Here is a 19,981-nt window from a genome sequence, read left to right on the forward strand (position 1 = left end):
AAGAGGCAGCTGCTGTTTAGGGGTCAGGACTTAAGAGCACCAGGCTGTGAAGTCAGATGCGTGGATCTGCTAATTCACTGCCTGAACTTTAACTGGTTAAATAATTGTCTAAGCCTCAGTTTTGTCATCTCTAAAATGGGGCTAAAATAGTACTTATAATTGTGAAAATAATTTGCACATTCTTTTGACAACATTTATTGATTATCTCTGGCAGGCAAATAGTTCCTGCTAAGAGCTTCCAGTCTAGTGAAGAGAGAAAAAGAAAAGGCAGTAAACAATAATAGATGATGGTAGTACAAGTGATGGGACATAACTTGCCATGTCAAGAAGACTGGCTGGTGGTGTGGCTGAGTGGTAGAGCATTTGCCTAGCCTGCATGAGGCCCTGAGTTCCATCCTTAACACTGGAAAGAAAAATACACACCAAATTCTTAAGTGGTATTTAAGACAAAACTTAAAATTGAGAGGCCAGCTCTGCCTCTGGTATACCCAGGGGGAACAGATGACATGGACAAACACTTGAGGCTGGAGGAGCTGCTGCCAGTCAGCACATGTGGTAAGTCCTGGCATATAGCAAGCTCTCATACAAGGTAGCAATTGTAATTGAAAAAATAAGGCCAACAGCTGGCTGAGTGGGGTGATCTGGGGTGAGTCTTACTTTCTTCCTGGTATTTTTTGTATTGTCTAAATTACTTTTTATGATGAACATGCATAATTATTGAGAAATAAGTAGTGTCTTATTTGGGGGGTAAGTAAAACAAGAATGCTCTCTTTTATTGTTTACACACAGAAATAGAAAGCTGACCCAAACCCAGCTGCCCTGCTCTGGATCTGGCATTGAGCTGGATGGTGCCATCTTCAGTAGTACTTCTCAGTGGTGCTGCTGGGGCTCCTCACAGGGATGGTTTTTGGTTTCTGCAGTTCTGGGGATTGAGCCCAGCAGTGCTCTACCACTGAGATATATCCCCAGATCTTTTTATTTTTAATTTTGAGACAGGGTCTCATTAAATTGCCCAGGCTGACCTCCAGCTTGTGATCATCCTGCCTCAGCCTCTGGGATTACAGGCATGTGCCACTGTAGCTGGCAAACTGATGGTTGCTGTCTGCTAAACTGACATGGTAAAGACCCTCATAAAATATGCTTTGTTCTAGTGTCCTCTGCCCCAGCACCTCAGTAATTCCCCAAGAGCTGCCTTAAGCAACAGGTCAGGAAGGTGGGCAAAGCACTGTCACTCTGTAGCTCTCCCAGTGGGACCTGCCCAGAGGATCTGGTGCTTGACCAAGTCTGAGGAAACCCAAATAAACGCTCCAGTACAAGTGGTCAAAGACGACTGGCTGTACTAGATCCATATCCCAGCAAAATCCTGCCGTGCTCCCCTGACCCTGCTCTGGCTGGGAGGTCAGAGGCTGGCTCTGAGGGGTGAAGCAGCTTTTGACAAGTTACTCTTCAGGAACTGTGTTCTTCATCTGGAAACAGAGGGGCTGGACTAGGTGACCACTATGTTGAGATATTTATCCTGGATAGGCACCTGCCACAGGTCACGGTAGGGAACCAGGCATATTCTTTGCCATTTACTCTCTCTTGATGCCTGCCCTTTCAGGCGTTTGCTCCTAGTACCTGTTCTCCGCTCCATCTTCCTCCAGTCTCTCAGAATTAGTTCAAATATCACTTCTTCCATGAGGCCTTCCAGCAGGATCAACCAAGAATTTGACATAGAGGTGGGTTTAGAAGGTGGGAAACAAGTTTGGTTTAGGACAAACTGAAACATAAGCAATGAGGATTATCAGATGGTGACAGAGAAGGTGCCATCAACTTTGAGGTCTTAGAGGGTGTGTCTGCCCAAGAAGCAGAGAGCGCTAAACCAAAAAATCCTTCATTTAAAGGATCAAGTGAAGAAAGAGGAGCCAGGAAGAGAGAGTGCAGGCTCAGACCAAGGGCAAAGCACAGGACAAGCAGCCCAGGAGGATCGCCTCAAGAAATGGCAGCCATCCACAGTCTCCCTCTGAGGGCAATGACTGGGGAGGGCTGAGGATGATGGGGGCAGGGAGAGGGGCTGTAGACCAGGGAGGTTCTGCTCCCCATGGGGAGATCTGGTGATGCCTGGAGACATTTTCAGTTTCCTAACTGAGGGACTGCCGCTGGTACGTGGTAGGCAGAGGCCAGGGATGGATGCTGCTAAATAACCCTCACACTCAGGACAGCGCTCCCCCACCACACACAACCAAGAATCACCTGGTGCCAAATTTTAATAGTGCCACTGCTGAGAAACCCTGCCTTGAAAGATGTTAGGGGGCTCTCAGCCTCTCCGGGGGTGCCACAAACAGGGCATGGAAGCTCAGCAGACTACACCATATCACTGTTGCCACCATTGGGCATTCCTGGCACTGGTCACTGGACTGGCTAGCAACAGTTCCCCCTCCACTACACCCCCCACACACACACACACACACTGATGTCCCTGGTACTTGCAGCCACCGGTAGGAATCCTACACCAGCTGGGTGCATCCAGTTGGTGCAAGTCCAGGTAAGTGAATCCCAGCTCCTGGGAAAGGCTGGATAAAAAAGTGCCCTGGGACTTTACATCTGGGGGGACTCTCTCTGCCTGCATAAGTCTCAGAAAGTTGAGTTCCCAGAACAAGTGGCCACAACAGTCAACAATGGCACAAAAAGCTGAGAGAAGGGGCAAATAGGAGCGGAGATATATATATATATATATTTTTTTTTATATATATATAAAATATTTTTTTTTCTTTTTTGGAAGGCAGATGGGACACCTTGGGCCCATTTGAGGTAAAAGATGGGATTCCCCAAGAGGAGAAGAGGTGAAGAGGGAAGAGTCCAGAGTCAGAGAGGAAGGAGGTGCCAGATGGGGCAGATGTGAAGAGAGATAAAATTAGGCCCCTTCCTTATGCCCTCCATGGAGTAAGTGCTCAGCAAATCAATGTGATAAAGAACCATCAGAGAAGGGCACATGTCACTAAGAAGTCAGTTAAATTTCCAACCACCTTCTGCTTTTTCTACAGCTTATCCTCCCAAACCCTGGAGCATTCTGAGATAGGGGACCCAAGGACCTGAGAGAAGGGCCTGGTTCTGATGACAATGGTTGGCAAGGGACAGAGCCCAAGGCTAGTTCCAAGGTGCTCAGGCCTTCCCAGCATACTGGGCTGCCTCATCACTCTGCAGTTGCTAAGTTCTGCTTCAAATTATAAAAAGTCCTGCTGATGACAGAGACCCTAGAAGTCACTTGGTAGGACCCCCAGCCAAAGCTGGAACTACCTTTGCACTGTCCTGAGGTAGGACCACCCCTATGGACCTGAAAAGGCTAGGTCCATAGCCAGGCAGGCCTGATTCCCAGAAAAGTCTTCCTCCAGTTAAGGGAGGAAACACCTTCCATGCAAATCAGCAACCACCGCCTCTCAGCAAGAGGACAGGAAGAACCTGGGGCTGCACCAGGACACGGTGAACAGCTGATCATGGGGTCCCACACTTTCTCTAGTCCTCTAGTTCACAAACTCCAGCAATCACCATCTGCCGTAATCCTCAAAGATAGCTGGAGCAGGGGGGCAGAGCTGGGGATGGAGCACCCAGGTTCTGATGTCAAGCCAGTGATGGGGAGCAGGTAATTGGTAGGAAAGTTCAGATGGAAAGACTTCTCCATCATACCTCCAGCTCCTGCTACTTCTTATCCTCTTCTTTTCTGATTGATTACAGGATACTCTGGGCCCACCCTTGGGACCTACTTAAGGTTTAGCTTTCCTTTACTGCCCTGTCCAGGAAGGAGTCCTGCCTCAAGGAAGCAGGTCAGGGCAGGACAGAGGGTTCTGATATCAACATACCCATTTTGCCATTGAAGCACAGGGAAGGGAAAGAGTAGTCCAGGATCAGTAAGTCTGATGGCTGATTCAAGTTTTGCTTGGATGCTATCAGCGATAAGGCCAGATGTGGGGGGCTTTGATGATGGTTGTGTGTCTCTGCCCCAGTAAAAGGCAGACCCCAGCTCATCCAGGTCAAAGAGGAAGAGGTAGAATTCCCCTCCCTCTTGTGCTTGGGAGGGGCAGGAGTGGAGTAAAGGGCAGCCATCTCCACTGGGGGCCAGAGAAAGCAGGAGGGCCATTCAGGGCCTAACTCCCTCTGCAGCTCCTCTGCCCTGTGGCCAAGGGAACTTCCTTGCACACCTCCTGAGACGGAGAGTTTGCACTCTGACCAAACTGGATCACTGCAAAGCAGCCTCCTGCTGGTGCCCTACAGCCCCCACCCACAGGCTGTAGGTCCTCCAGCATAGCCAGAGACAGCACATGGACTATTCCCAGCATCTGCTCAATGACTGTCCCTAGGTTATCTGAATACAGAGATCATATTGCTCCCAGGTCTCCTTGGATCAAATACTCTCTCTCTTCCAGTTCCCCTTCTGACAATGAACTCTCATCAAGGGCAGTGCTGAGGATGGCACAGGAAGCCTGAGCCAAGCCTCTGCTTCTTTGCTCCATCAGGCCTGAGACTCTTCTTGATGAGGTGGGAACATCCTCTAAGCTGGCCTTGACATCCCTGAGGGCCCCTGATTCCTCACAGTCCCCTCACCAGCCTCAGTGGGTCCAGTGAATTTTCTGGCTTTTATTGTGTCTCTGGAGAGGAGCTGGGACCTGGGCTGGGACACAATGGGACAAGAAACAGGCATCACACCTTTTCCAGTGACTCAGACCCTGGTTTTGATGCTTCCCTGCAGACTGCAGCAGCCAGCCAGCCAGGACCTTCACCTACCAAGAGTCCAGCCAGGAGGCCCTCCTGCCTCCCTGGCAGTCTCCACAGTGTTCTCTAAAGGCCTCCTGGACACCCTCTCTAGAGGTCCTGGGAGAAAATTCAGCCCCCTGATGTACAGTCCCTTCAGCTCCTGAGGACCCAGTAAACGTGGTGTCGCCATCTGGAAGGGGCCGGTGCTCACCACCATGGTGGAGGCCGCCATGCCACAGCCACGTAGCTGCCTCCCCGTCCTCTTGAGAGGCCTCCTGCTGGCCCCTTGATCCCTGCGCTGCTCCAGGGTTACAACTCAGACTGGGATCGGGAGATCCTTGGGCCTTTTCGGATCTCTTTCCGCTTCTCTTCTTTCTTCCTTCGTTTCTCTTCTTCCCTCAGGGCCTTCTGGAAAGGGTCAGTGCTGGGAATAAACTGAGAAGAGCAGAGTGGTCTGATTTAGTCAGCCAGCAGCAAAGAGCCCTCTAGGCCACAGGTTATGGAGACAGAAAGTTTGCCTGGACACAGTCCTGACCTCGTTAAAATGGGCTTGGGCAACTGCTGATCAGTTCTTGAAAAATAAGCAGGAGATTGCCAAGCAAACAGGGAAGATAAGGGCATTCCTGGCAGGGGGGCAGATGCTGAGGTATGAACTGAGAATAAACAGGCTCCTCCAGGGAGAGGGACAGAGTGGCCTGGAGTCCCCCATCACACCCTCCAGAAGGAGGGGAGGAGGCAGCAAATCCTAGACAAGGGGCACTGCTGCCTGTGGGCAAGGAGCAGCCCCTGTAGGGGGTACAAGGGAGCAGAGGGGAGGAAGGCTAAACTGGCAAGAGGGAGAAGAGAGGGAGCACAGGGCCAGCAGGGTTGGGGCATCTTCAACTACAATCCCAAGCAGGCCATTGGCTCCTCCCTGCACGCTCCAGAAGTCTCCCCAGCCCACAGCTTCTGCTAGTCTATTTGGTCAATTACCCCTCAAACCATGTCTAATTGCTGCCCAATACCCCCAGAGTGCACGTTTCCCAGCTTGACAAGGCTGCATTTTCCCAAAGCCCCATCCTCTTCAAGCATCCCTGTCCTGAAGGACAGTGGTGCCCATGCCTCCTGCAGGGAGCAGAGCAGAATGAGGAACCCCAGCTTCCCTCAACTCACTCCCCCACTGAGTCTGTCCCAAGGCCTGGCTCATTTTAACCCCAAAGTCTTTCTCAAATACATTTACTTCCCTACAACTGCCTCCCACATCACCACCCCTCTCGGAATCTGCCCACTTCCACTTTGGTCCCTCTCAAGCTATGCTTACTACAGCTAGATTTTTCCAAAATGCGGATCTTACCTCATCACTCTCCTGCTTACCACCCCTGCATGACTCTGCATGACTCTCAGGACAAAGATCCCGGGAACCACTCACCCACCTCTCCGTCCTACAGTGCACCCATCTTGCCATTCCAAGGCCTTGGCACACGCTGTGGCTGAGGTCCAGGACGCTCTTCCTGGCCCCCATCTGATTTACCATATTGGCTCCAGCTTGGCCATCGCGGCCCTTAGGACCTCCTCTGGGATGCCTCCTCGGGCACACTCTATCACTCTGTACTGATTCCTTCCTTATTTTCCCCTGATTTCTTTTTAGCACTTCTACCTATGAGCACTCGTGTGGTGCTGTCACTTGCCAGGCAGCGTATTTCACCAGGTCATGAGGATGGTCTCAGGAGCTGCTCATCACTATGCCCTGAGCCCCCCAGCACAGTGTCTGCCTGCTTCTCAGTAGCACTCCATGTGTCTTCCAAGTGAATGAATGAGTCAGTTAGAATGACATACAAAACTATCCCAAACTCAGGCTATAAAATATGCCCCTTTTATATGTTCTTAGGGCAAATTTGACAAATGTTTGTTCAAGGCAGACATTGAAAACAAACTAAGAGCTCCATCTTGTGGAGCAATCTATCTACCAACTTAGATTGAGCAGTGCCTTTGGAAGATGGGGAAATCATAAGTGTGGCCCAGAGAGGGTAAGTGATATGCTGAAGTCACACAGCAAGTGGGAGGCCTAACTAGGATTAATCTACCAGGTCTCCCATGCACTTTCTGTGTGACCTGAACTTATCACTTGTGCACCACTGATAGGCCAGGTACTGTGATGGACGCTGTAATCCCAGTGACTTGAGAGGCTGAGGTGGAAGGATCACAAATTCAAGATCAGCCTCAGCAACTTTGTGACACCCTGCCTCAAAATAAAAAATAAAGCGGGTCTGGGGCTGTGGCTCAGCGGTAGTGCGCTAACCTCACATGTGCAGGACCCTGGGTTCGATCCTCAGCACCACATAAAAATGGATGAATGAAATGAGGGTATTGTGTCCAACTACAACTAAAAAATAAATATTAAAAAATAAAAATAAAAGGAGATGTGGCTAGGTGGTAAAGTACCCCTGGGTAAAGAAACAAACCCACCCCTGATGGCCTCCAGTTGTCAGTCCTAAATCCAGTATTGATTCCACCATCCTCCTCTCCCTTGATCTGCAGCAGCAGCTGGCAAGCCACTCTCTTCACAGTGACTGCTCCTTCTGGGGTTCTGTGGGTCCTCTGCATTCCCCAGCCTCTCATGGCAGCTCCGTCCCGTCCCGGGAGGCTTCTCCTTCTGGCCCCCAGGTGAGCACTCCTGTCCCAGGGTTTTCAGTGCCTCCTACATAGGCATGCTCTCATTTGTAGCTCCAGCTTTGTCTCTTCCCCGAGTCTACAGCCCCATATCCAATCGCCTCCTCTGTGTATTTTCAGATGTTCCCCAGGTGCAGAAACACAGTTCCCTCCCCAGTCACTGGAGAAAACCCAGCCCCCTTCATCCAGATGCTCAGCTCGTGGCCTTCCAGCTTCCAGTCTCTCTTAGCGCTTCTTCCACGCTCTCGCCCTCTGTTTCCTCTGCAAATCCTATGGGCTCTATTTCCAGGAGAGACCCTGAGCCTGACCATTGCTCACTGGCTCCACTGTTGCTCCCTGGTTCTAGCCACCTCAGCTGTCTTCAGCTCCCTAAGGGACGAACACAGAAGCCTCCTCCCTCCATGGTCCTAAGACCATTCTCTACCCACTCTCTACCCAGAAGCCATGTTGACACTTTTTTTTTTTTAAGTTATAGGTGAACACAATATCTTTATTTTATTTTTATGTGTGCTGAGGATTGAACCCAGTGCCTCAGGCATGCTAAGCGAGTGCTCTACCCCAGCCCCATGTTGACACTTTTTTTTTAATAACATTTTTATTTTATTTTATTGAGATGTAGATGGACACAACACAATGCCTTTATTTTTATGTGGTGCTGAGGATCAAACCCGGGTCCTGCCTGTGCTAGGCGAACGCTCTACTGCTGAGCCACAATCCCAGCCCCCATGTTGACACTTTTAAAGTGGCACATCAGTGCCCATCAGCCTGGCCTCCATATCTCTCAGGACAAATGCCAAAGCCCCTGGTGAGACCTCTGAAGGTCTTGAGATCTGTCCTACAACACTGTCCACCTCCCACCCCCAAAGATGCTCCCAGCACAGCCTGTGCACTTAGTGCCCCTTCAGCCTGCAAAGGTCTCTGCCAGAGGCTCCTACACTGCCTTCAGATCCTGCAACAGGACCGTGTTCACTCCATGGGAAACAGCAACCGTTTCCCCACCTGATGCTGCTCCACAGCCTTTGTCACCACTTACCATATATATATATATAGTTTCTTGGCCATCCATCTCCTCCAACAAAAATGCCACTTCTGAGAGAGCAGGGTTCATCTGTCTCCCCACTGGCTTAGAGTCAACAAATGTCCAATAAATGAAATGAACATGCTATGCATCTAGGCCTCTGTACAAGCACATGCTTCCACCAGGAAGGGCCCCTGCCACTGGTCCACATAGCAACTCCTACTTCCCCCACAGCCTGTACCACCTCCTGCCACTACTGGGGCAGACTCCCCCCTCATTACGCTCCCCTCCACCACTGATACAGGGATCATGCTGGACTGGGACTGTTATTTCCTTGCTGCCTTCTCCAGCATACTGTGAGCATCAGAAGAGCAGGGACAGCTCCAGCTCCCGGGATAGAGACAGTGACCAACCTGGTTCTAGTGATGATACATAAGATGAAAAAGAAAACTCTCAGAACACGCCCCACCAAGCCAGGCATGGTGGCGCACACCTGTAATCTCAGCAATTCTGGAGGCTGAGGCAGGATGATTGTAAGTTTTAGGCCAGCCTCAGCAACTTAGCAAGGCCCTAAGCAACCTGTCTCAAAATAAAAAATAAAATGGGTTAGGGATATGGCTCAGTGGTTAAGCACCCCTGGGTTCAATCCCTGACACACACACACACACACACACACACACACACACAAAAGAACACTTAGCACAAAGGACACGTATGAGGAATAAGAGAAGATAAGCAAACCCGTGACTGCTGCAGATGTACCTGTCCATCAAAAAGGGGGCAGGCTGGGGGTATAGCTCAGTAGTAGAGCTCTTGCCTAGTATGCACGGCCCTGGGTTTGATCCACAGGATAGCAAACAAACAAACAAAAAAGTAAATCTCAGGACTATCCCCAGATAATGAAGAATAGAAATATACACTGCTGCTATGGTTATGTCCAGGAGCTCGTTATGCAGATACAAGTCCAAACCTAACCTGGCATTCATTCTCTCTATGGCCCATGTGCTCACCTTCCTCCATTAGAGAGGGGAATCTATGACTGCTGGGTGAGAAAAGCCCACTTCACAGCAATAAAGCATCTCCATAGGTATAAACCACCATGGCTGTGTACACCAAGAGTATCCGGTCCTCACTGTTCTTGACCAGGGCTGATTATCAGAGTTATGACTGCAGAAAGCAGCTTTGAGGAATATGTCATCTTGGTTTTACCTGAAGGCATGATAGTTACTTCTGCAAGGGAAAAACCATATCCCCTACTCTGCTGCAGAAAGCAAAGCCAATGGCTCAAGAAGGCCTTTGATTCAGAGGTTCCTCTAAATATTCTAGGCCTGGTCCACTGTAGCTCAGCTAAGTTAAAAGCCAAGGTGTAGTACAGAAGCAAATTAACATTTCAGGCCTGACTGCTATTCTTCAAAATGTCTGTTTCCAGTTGGGCATGGTAGCTCATGCCTCTAATACCAGCAACTTGGGAGGTTGAGGCAGGAGGATCACAAGCCAGCCTCAATAACTCAGCAAGACCCTCAGCAACTTAGGGAGACCCTGTCTCAAAATTAAAAAATAAAAGGGACTAGAGATATAGCAAAAATAAAAGGAACTGAGGTACCCCTGGATTCAATCCCAGTTCCAAAAATAATAAATAAATAAATAAATAAATACCCTGTTTCAAGGCAGACCTTTGACTATCATCTGGGAACATAAATTTTATACACACACACATATATATTTTAGTTGTTGATAGAGCTTTATTTTATTAGTTTATTTATATGTGGTACTGAGGATTGAAGCCAGTGCCTCACACATGCTAGGCAAGTGCTCTACCACTGAGCCAGAACCCCAATCACAAATATTTCAAGAAGGTTCCCACCATCCTAACCAATAAGAGTAGTTTACTAGCCAGGTGTGGTGGTGTACACCTGTAATCCCAGCAACTCAGGAGGTTGAGGCAGGAAGATTGCAAGTTCAAAGCCAACCTCAGCAACTTAGCAGGCCCCTAAGTAACTTAGCGAGACCCTGTCTCAAAATAAAATATAAAAAAAGTGCTGGGGATGTGACTCAGTGATTAAGTATCCCTGGGTTCAATCCCTGATACCAAAAACAAAAAGAGTAGTTCACTGTGCCTAAACTGTTTGTGCAAACAGTATGGTTTATGCTGATCACTTGCTTTCCTTCAGGGCTGGAATTTTTGCACAAGTTAGGCAAAGGATAACCATGTAAGTGGTTCCCAATAAAACCTGGGCACTATGTCTCCACGAGCTTTGCTGGTAGACAGCATTTTACATGTGTTGTCACAACTTGTGCTGGGGAAATTGGGCACATCACATGTGACTACTGGTAGAGGACTGTGTAAGCTGGGTTCCTTGAACTCTGCCCCATGTGCCTTTTCCCTTTGCTGATGGTTCTTTCTCTGGAGTAAATCACAGCCATGAGTATGACTATTTGCTGAATGCTGTGTACCCTCTAATGATCTGAATTAAAAGTTGTCACCCTTGCCTGAGACAACACTCCGAGCAACTGGGCATGGTATGTTCTTAGTGACTTTCCTCGGTGTCTGGTCTGCTACTCAGAAGACTCCATAGAGACTGGCAGATCAAAGACCCCCATTCCTCTATGGGGCCACAAACTGTGGAAACACTTGGTGGTTGCTAACTAGCCCATTTGGGTCACTTTTCTGGATGACCATGGTAAAGCCCATTCTCTGATAAAGCTAACTAGAATCAAACTGCTAATCAAATTTACAATGCCATTGTCCCTAAATGCATCACTGTCCTTGACATAGCAGCACAACCACTACCATAAACAAGCACAAAGCAGAAGGTGCTGTAGTTTAGATTTGACTACCTATCTAAATCTTGGGTTGGAATGGTCTGACCCGAGGCCACTGGGATTATAACCACTTGGATTACGTGCTTACTCTCCTGTAGTAGCCAATGTGAGCACAGATGGAAGACATAAAAGGTCTCTATAAATTTGTTAAAATTCCCTTGTCCCACTCATACCTGATCCTTCTGAAAGAAAAGGTCTAGGTGAGAGGAAAGGATGATCAGAGAAAAGTAAAATTATAAGTACTGGATGGGACACATGGATTTCATAGCAATAATACAAGCAACTAGGGAGGGAATGCCTTGGACTCTGTTGAGTACAAGGAACAATTTATGCTGTCTTTGTCCCTTAGATCCAGCACTACCATCTGGCAAAACAATCCTAGGTTCTGCCTGAGCTCAGTGGCAGCTGCCACTTACAGTCTAACCATCTGCTGGGTGTGTCTTTTCCATCCACATGATGAGAAACTCACATGGACAAAGTCAGTACTAAACTATTCTACTGTGCTTGACACCACTGAAGGTAGCCTCTGAAAGTGACCCTGTGCAGACACACAGGACAATACAATCTTGTTTCAACAGTACAGATACAACAGTATCTGCTTCTCCTAATATCTGAGCAGCTTTGGATTATAACATATAGGGCAACTGAGGCTAAAACTGCAGTGACACTGCCCTCAGGCTCAGGTGAATTGGGTACTGGTGACTCAGAGTGCAAGGTGAGAGAATGGGCCACAGAATGTCTCTTTGTAGGGGACAAGAGCTGCTTTGGTCCCATCAATTGCCTTCTGTAATTACTAATAACATTCATGGCCAGGTGTGGTGGCACATGCCTATAATCCCAGTTACATTCAAGGCCAGCCTAGGCTATTTAGTGAGACCCTGTCTCAAAACAAAAACAAAAAATTAATATAGGGATTGGGGATGAAGTTCAGTGGTAAAGCACCCCTGAATTCAATCCCCAGTACAGAAAACAACAACAATAACACCCATGAAAATCGGCAGGTAAGTCTAAACTCTTTTTTTTTAAATATTTTTTTAGACGTTGATGGACTTTTATTTTATTCATTTATTTATATGCAGTGCTGAGAATAAAACCCAGTGCCTCACACACGCTGGGCAAGCAGTCTACCACTGAGCCACAGCCCCTAAACTCTCTTAAGTGAATAGTAATGGATAATAGATTGGTCTTAGCTGGGGGCGGTAGCACACACCTGTAATCACAGCAGCTTGGGAGGCTGAAGCAGAAGGATCATGAGTTCAAAGCCAGCCTCAGCAATTTAGTAAGGCCCTAAGCAACTCAGTGATACTTTCTCTAAATAAAATATATAAAGGGCTGGAGATGTGTTTAAATGCACTGAGTTCAATCCCCAGTATTTAAAAAAAAAAAAAAAAAAAGATTGGTCTTAGATTATATCCTGACTGTTCAAAATGAGACCTACTAGTCCCCTCAGGATTTAATCACAGTTGGTTGAGTCAGGGATCCTGGAGAATATGGTTGAGAGAGAGCTGGTTGGCTTCACTTCCTATTTAAAACACATCTGAAGCCAGGATAGTGGCAAATGCCTATAATCCCAGAGACTCAGAAGGCTGAAGCAGGAGGATTTCAAGTTTGAGGCCAACCTCAGCAATTTATCAAAACCCTGTCTCAAAATAAAACTTTAAATATATAATATAAAAAGAGCTATGGATGTAGTTCAGTGATAAAAGTACCCCCTGGGTTCAATCCCTAGTATTAATAAATAAATAAATAAATACAAAAAAAGGACAGAAGATGTAGCTCAGTAGTAAAGCATCCTTGGGTTCAATTCCCAGTATAAAAAAACAAAACAAAACAAAAATAAAAAACTTACAATCAACCAACCAAACAAAAATTACATCTGATAGATATTTTTTTTGGGGGGGAGGGGTTGCCAGAGATTGAACTCAAAGGCGCTCAACCACTAAGCCATATTCCCAGCCCAATTTCGTATTTTAGAGATAGGGTCTCACTGAGTTGCTTAGTGCCTCGCCATTGCTGATGCTGGCTTTGAACTCACAATCCTATCTCAGCCTCCAGAGCCGCTGGGATTACAGATGTACACCACTGTACCCAACTCTGACAGACATCTTAATAAATGAAGTATGAGACAAATTGAATAGATTTGATCATGGCCTCTTGGTCAGATTAACAGGACATTTATGTAAATATTTGAGTTAAACCAAGAATATAGGGCTTGGGGAGACTACTGGATGAGGCAATTCACCATGTCCCTGAGCACCCCTGCATGTTCTTGCTGGTACACCAAGAATGCAAAATTCTGGCCGCTACCGGGCCACTTTTCCCAACTGCGTTTCAACAGAGCAATCCTGAAGGATAAGGTAATATCTCCCCCAAAACAAAGAGCAAATTTGCTTTCATTCACTATACAAGTGGTCAATTTCCTAAGCTCAGTGGTCCTCAGCTATAATGCAAACCTACTGCATGCACAGCATTTACCTGGCCCCTCATGTCCACCCCATGGGACTTGGGGCACAAGGGGAACCAAGATGTCCAGGCCAAGTCTGGCTACTGCTGCTTTTGCTATAATAAAGTCTAGGTCTCTGATCTGTTAGTGTCCATGCAATAGTAGCTGGCAAGCTTGTTAGCCTGTGAGCAGGGTAAAATCCTAGACCCCTCACAGACCACACTCTTCCCTATACCATGGGCCAACCTGGAATTTGATGAGTCCAGTCTTCTAGCCACCTATGAAGCCCTTCCTTCATGGCCCTCCAGGCCCTGCCCTGCCCTTCTCTGATCTCCTCCTCCAACTATGGTATATATGATATATATGGAATATATTGATATCCCAACTATGGATATATATATGGTATATATATTGTTATCCCAAACTGTAGCTTCCAGTACTCAGAGCTCACCTCACCCCCTGGGGGAAAAATCGTTTGTAGGAGTGCAGGATCAGAAGCTGAGATGGAGGCTCAAGGGCTGGGAAGAACACGGCCTGACTTCACCTGGCTGCCCTGACACTGACCTACCATGGGAGCCTCCTGTGCATTGAGATGGGTGTGTTCCCAGCTTTAGGACAGGACCCAGCCCCCTGAGGGTCCAGCCTCCCACAATGGACAAAGGCAAAGAAGACATGGCCATAGGCCCTCGCAGCTCACCTCTGGGTGGTCTATTTTAAATGGGTTCTGGAAGTCGGAGTCTTTCTCGCTGACCCCCAACTCCTGGGCCATCTGCAGATGAGAAAAAAGCAGTCATCCTCTGACTTCTGCCTCTTCCTCACCAAAGAACAACTCCTGCCATGCAGGGATCCAGGGCCCAGGTCTGGGCAGATGTGGGCCAAGTGACAACCCCTAGGAACCCAAGTCGGCACAGAAATGGGACTTCCATGGCCCAAGGTACCGAGGCTCATCACAGAAAATACAGCCAAGCACTGACACTCAGGTTCAACTGCAAGCTAATACAAGGCTCCTGGCCTACCACCAGACAGAAGACTCCCAGACCTCCTCCACCCCAATCCTTACCAAGCTAAGGATGCGTGAGTGGGTCCCCTGGTCAAAAACACCTGTCTGGTTGCAGAAGCTGATGCCCCAGCGGATGAGGAGGTTCCAGTTGGAGTTGTGGTCAAAGTAGTGGTGCACGATCCTCGGGAAGCGTAGTACCACATCACCGAAGAAGGCCGTGTTCTCTACCACATGGGAGAAGGCTGGCAAGAGGACCTTAGTGAGTGAACAGGGTAGGGCCTCTTATTCCCTCCTGGCTGACCCCAAGGCTTGGCATCCATGAAACCCACCAATCAGAGAAGGTAATGACACCCACTGGCGATAGGCCGTCCATCACATGTGCAATGTGTGTGGTAGGGTCCTTATGTCCCCCAGGTCACTGAATTCCTGTAACCACCATTAGAGGGATATGTGGCTGCTGTTCCCATTTTACAGTTGGGGAACTCAGTTTCAACAAATAATGAGTGGCAAATCTGATCTGCAAAGCCAGGTCTGTCTGTCCAAAGGCACATCTTGATGTTTAGAAGTCTCATTTACTGCGGGGAACTCAAAAGTGGGTACTACTGTGTATACAAAGGCTAATGCATCACATGAGGCTTTCCTGGGCAGAGTCCCCCAACATATCACATGACTAGAGCAGGGCCCTGATATTTACACAACTACAGTGTTTTTGGTGGGTCAGTTCCATTAGGATGGCCAGGGAAGAGGTCAGAGTTGTAGGGTTTCAGGATTTCTTAAATGTTCTTTCTATTTTATTTTATTTTAAATGTTTCTTATTTTGAAATTGTTCTAGTCTTACATAATATAAAATTCTTTATCCATTACCCAAATAGCCAAACCAGGAAATTAATAGCAACACAAAATTAACCACCCTACTTATTTTCACATTAATGTCCTTCCTCTGAACAATAGGTCAGTTTAGACTAAGGTTAGTGAGTCCACCATAGTGGCAAGTCCCCAAACCCAGGTGAGTAGAGGCAGAGAGGACACATTCAGAGCCAGTCAGCCCTCCCCAGCACAGGCCAGGCACCCAGGGGAGGTAAACAGACTCCAAAGATATGCCAGGTTGGGTCTGAGACATATGGGCAGAGATCACTGGGCTTCAGAATCATCTTGAACCTCAGGGATCTCAGGATCCAGCTTGGTATGGGGAAAAAGGCAAATCACTTATCCTTTCCCATCTAGAAAATGGAGGAAATTGTGCTTGCCTCATAGTCGAGATTAGGGTGATGTCTGTATAGTGTCCACCACTCAATATCAAGGGCTGCTTCAATCCTCTCTCAGACAGTATAATCTAAGAAATGTTATTGTTAAAATGTAATCAACCAGGGGCATTTTACTTTTGAGCTACATTTCCAGTCCTTTTTATTTTTTAGTTTGAGACAGGGTCTTACTAAGTTGCTCAGGGCCTCACTAAATTATTGAGACTGGCTTTGAACTTGTGATCCTCCTGCCTCAGTCTCCAGAGCCGCTGGTATTACAGGTATGTGTCATGTGCCTGGCTTTTTTCTCCTTTATATTGGTACAAATCTCACCTTCCTTTCCAGAAGAGTCAGGAAGGTAAGCAACTGATCCTGTCCTAACCCCTGGAGTGGCGGTGGACAGAGGGTCCTCCCTGGTTCCCCTGTACCAAGCATAGGACAGCATGAAAAAATACATCTTTGTCAGCCCAGAACTGCTCAGATTAGGCCTCATCCACACAAGGGGGCCACTGAGAAGGTACTCCAGGGAGAAAAAAAAGAATGACCAGAAAAGAGAGCATCTACAGAAGACCAAAGAAGTGGAGAGGGAAGTAGAGGGCCAGGGAGACCATACCATCCTTCAGCTTCTCATCCTGGGGGAAGGGCCCATCTGGGAGCACGTTGGCAGCAATGAGCACTGTCCGGGAGTCCTCCAGCACCTGAGGGAACCCCACCTGGGCTGAGTGACTTTTTTTTTTTTTTTAATATTTATTTATGTATCTTTAGTTTTAGGTGGATACATTAGTTTGTTTTTACCTGGTGTAGAGGATCGTGGTGCTGAGGATCGAACCCAGTGCCTCATGCATGCTAGGCGAGTACTCTACCACTGAGGCACCACCCCAGCCCCCTGGGCTGTGACTTTGCAGAGCCCTTCACAACCTGGGTCCAGCCCCACTTATTTGAACGCCACTTTGTCTCCTATGTGCATGCAGCTTCTGCCTCACTGAACACCATCCCCTTAGGGAACTGCTACTCATCCATCAGTGTCCAAATCAAAGTCTTGACCTGCCATGAGCTGCCCTAGCCCACACAAACCTTAAAGAGCCCCTTGAGCATAACATCAAGGATCTTGTACTGCTGGTAGACATCATTCAACTGTGCCAAGTTCTTCAGTGCTAATAGCTGCTCCCGCCGTTTCACCTCAAACATCTTCTTGTCTGGACAGCACTAAGTTAAAGGACTAATACCAACAGCCCTGCCTAAACAGCTATCCTGAACCAGAGGGCCCATTCCTGACCAGCAAGTATATGTAAGGGGCATGAATGCCTATGGCTGGGACTCCCCAAGGGAAGGAGCAAACCGTCTGAGAAGCACACATACCCCATGATGTATCCTTGATCCAGTTCTCTGAGGACTCCACATTCAACAGCCTGAATCCAACCCTCCAGGACCTGGATCCTGTCCTCCCTTCCCTGTGGTTTTCTTGCCAACTCTCATAATCATTCATTATTCCTGAACCTCCATTATTCTGCTCATGCTGTAACTTCTGCCTAGGATTCCCCCATCCCCTTCTCTAGAAGTTTCTATTTTTTCAAGACCCAGCTTAGAATCCACAGCACAATGTTTCCCAATCCCTCTTGTATCTACCAGAGCACTGATCACAGCATACAATAACCATCTGTTTAGATACTCCCCCTATGCCTGTGGATGCCTCAAAACCAGGGACTGGTCCTGACTTATCTTTGTGTTCCCAAGGCCTGGCCCAGAGGAGGTGGTTCAGTACACTAGGGTCAAGATGAGCTAGTAATCCAGAGTTCCTGAGTTGTCCACCTAGGGTCTTGCCCACAAGGTATTAGATACAGAAAAAGTCAAAGCCTTTGCAGCTGTGAGATGTACCTGCCTTCTTCATTTAACATAAGGAGAAGTGGGTTCAGAAGAGAATCAACTTGCTCAAGGTCTGGCTAGAGCACCTTACCTTTTCTTCCCTGTTCCCACCAGCTGGGTTTGCTCATCTCAGGAATCCCCCAAGGGACTGCGGGTATAGAGAAGCTTCATATATTGACCACTCAGAGACAGGTCATTAACCCTACCCTGAACTCCAACAAAAGATACAAATCTCCAGGCTTGGGTCCATTGAGGTCCTCAGGGTACCTGTGGCCCCCACACCAGACAGCAGCAGGACAAAGAAGGCGGCCAAGAACTGAAGAAAGTCCATCTCCAAGACCCTGGAGCTAGAGGAGTAACCCAAAGAGAGGGAGTGAGACCCAGAGGTTGGCATTAAATAAAATACAGAGTACAGTGAATAGCAACTTCCCCTGATGTGGCACAGCCTCTAAATACCAAGAATCAGCTTTAGGAAGCCCTGAAGCCCAGGCAGTGAGAGGGGTTATGAAACTTACAACTTTTGTCTGAGAAAGGAAGAAAGAAGAGAAACCAGACACAGTTGCACACAGCTGGAATCCCAGCTCCTCAGGGGTTGGGGGTGGAGGGTGCTGAGGTAGGAGGATTGCAACTTTGAGCATAGTCTGGGCAACCCAGAGAGACCATCTCAAAGTAAAACTAAAAGGGCTGAAGATCTAGCTCAGTGGTAGAGTGCTTGCCTATCATGGGTTCAACCCCTAGTACCACAGAAAAAAAGAAAAAGAAGGGGCACAGGGTGGGAAGGGAAGCAAGCCTGCGTTAAGAGCCTTGTGGGCTCCCGAAGAAGAAAGAGGAGTGTAATGACCAAAAGTCATTATGTGCAACACCTGTTACTATTCAGCACCATCCTGATTGAGTACCTACCAATCTAGGCATGGTTCTAGTGCTGAGAATATAATAAGTAAAACGAAAAAAAAAAAAAAAAAACAACTTGCACTCATAGTACTTATGTCCTAGTTAAGCAACAAAAAATCGACAAACACATAAAATAAGCACAGAAGGATGACAGGAAGTAGGTCAGGTGAGACATTAAATAAGTGGTCAGTGGAGGCCTGGCACTCAGATGACAGTTACCCAGTTTCACCAAATAAGGAAACCAAGGCACTGAAAAGTGAGGTATCTGCTCAAAGTCACACAGCTCTTTCCAGGCTGAACCTGGAGTATATAAGCTACCTCAGATCACAATGGCCAATAATCACCAGGAAACCTGCCCCAGGGGAGATGCTCAGTGACACTAAGAGGCCTTCAGAGGTCATCAGGAAAACCCCTTCCCTCACACAGAAGAGATAACTGAAGCCTAGAGAAAGAAACCAAGTTCATTTGGGCACGTCCACTGTCCACCAGCACCAGACCCAAGGGAACCAGAACCAGGCTACAGCAAAACTTGGGGGAACAAGGAGGGTATCAGAGAAAAAGGAAACCAGAAAACGCAGATTGCGGGGGGGGGGGGGGCAGAACCTGCTTTCTCTACTGTTATTCCCAGTTTTTCCGCCACTCAGTCCTGTTGCCTTCCTGCGCGTCCCAGGAACTCCTCACGGACTGGAGTGAGACTCCAGACCCATCTAAGAGGTGACCCAGTGGTGGCGGGAGCTGAGCCGGCTTCCCCGGGGTGGCAGGCCCAGGCTGCTGTCCCGAGCCTTGTGGGCTCCCGAAGAAGAAAGCGAGTCTTCCCAAGGAGAGCCGCCAGATCTCGAGATTCCCTCTCCACCCTTGCAGCCAATTCGGGGCTCTGGGGACCAGCAGGGCCCTCCCCAAGAACCTGCCGCCCGGCGCCCCCGCCCCACCTACCAGGCAGAAGTGGCGCTGCGGAACTCTGTGGACCCACAGCCCCTGGACGTGAAGCTCTGCTCGAGGGTCTACTAGACTACACAGCACACCCAACTCCGGAGAACCCGGCAAGCGGCGTGTAGGCACCGTGGAACACAGTCCCGCCCGCCGCGCTGCTCGCGGCCAATGAGTGAGGGCCGCGACTGCCGCGCTCCGGTGACCTAACTTCCGGCCCCGCCCCTGCCTTACCCGGGCGAAGGTGCCGGGACGTGTCAGCTGGAGGGGGTCCTGACCTACCCGCGTCCCGCCCCTGCTTCACTGCATCTTGGATGGGTACCCTGGGCGCTCTCGATTAAAGCTGTTAGTTGGAGGAAGTTAAGCTGCAGGTGGGGTCTGTGCCCAACTTAAAGCGC

General features: G+C 48.4%; 1 protein-coding gene across 1 annotated transcript; it reads right to left on the bottom strand.

Annotated features, from left to right (window-relative positions):
• Positions 1-736: 736 nt before the first annotated feature.
• Positions 737-19,678, bottom strand: Ccdc134 (coiled-coil domain containing 134). The gene is made up of 7 exons (XM_027951571.2): positions 19,590-19,678; positions 17,994-18,112; positions 16,977-17,098; positions 16,516-16,600; positions 14,722-14,903; positions 14,359-14,430; positions 737-5,163 (listed from the first exon to the last, which is right to left on the bottom strand). The coding sequence occupies exons 2-7, from the start codon at positions 18,094-18,096 to the stop codon at positions 5,038-5,040; spliced, it is 690 nt and encodes a 229-aa protein (XP_027807372.1). The 5' UTR covers positions 18,097-18,112; positions 19,590-19,678; the 3' UTR covers positions 737-5,037.
• Between the last annotated feature and the right edge of the window lie 303 nt (positions 19,679-19,981).

Source organism: Marmota flaviventris, chromosome 3 (assembly GCF_047511675.1).
Source record: "Marmota flaviventris isolate mMarFla1 chromosome 3, mMarFla1.hap1, whole genome shotgun sequence".
Lineage (NCBI taxonomy): Eukaryota > Metazoa > Chordata > Mammalia > Rodentia > Sciuridae > Marmota > Marmota flaviventris.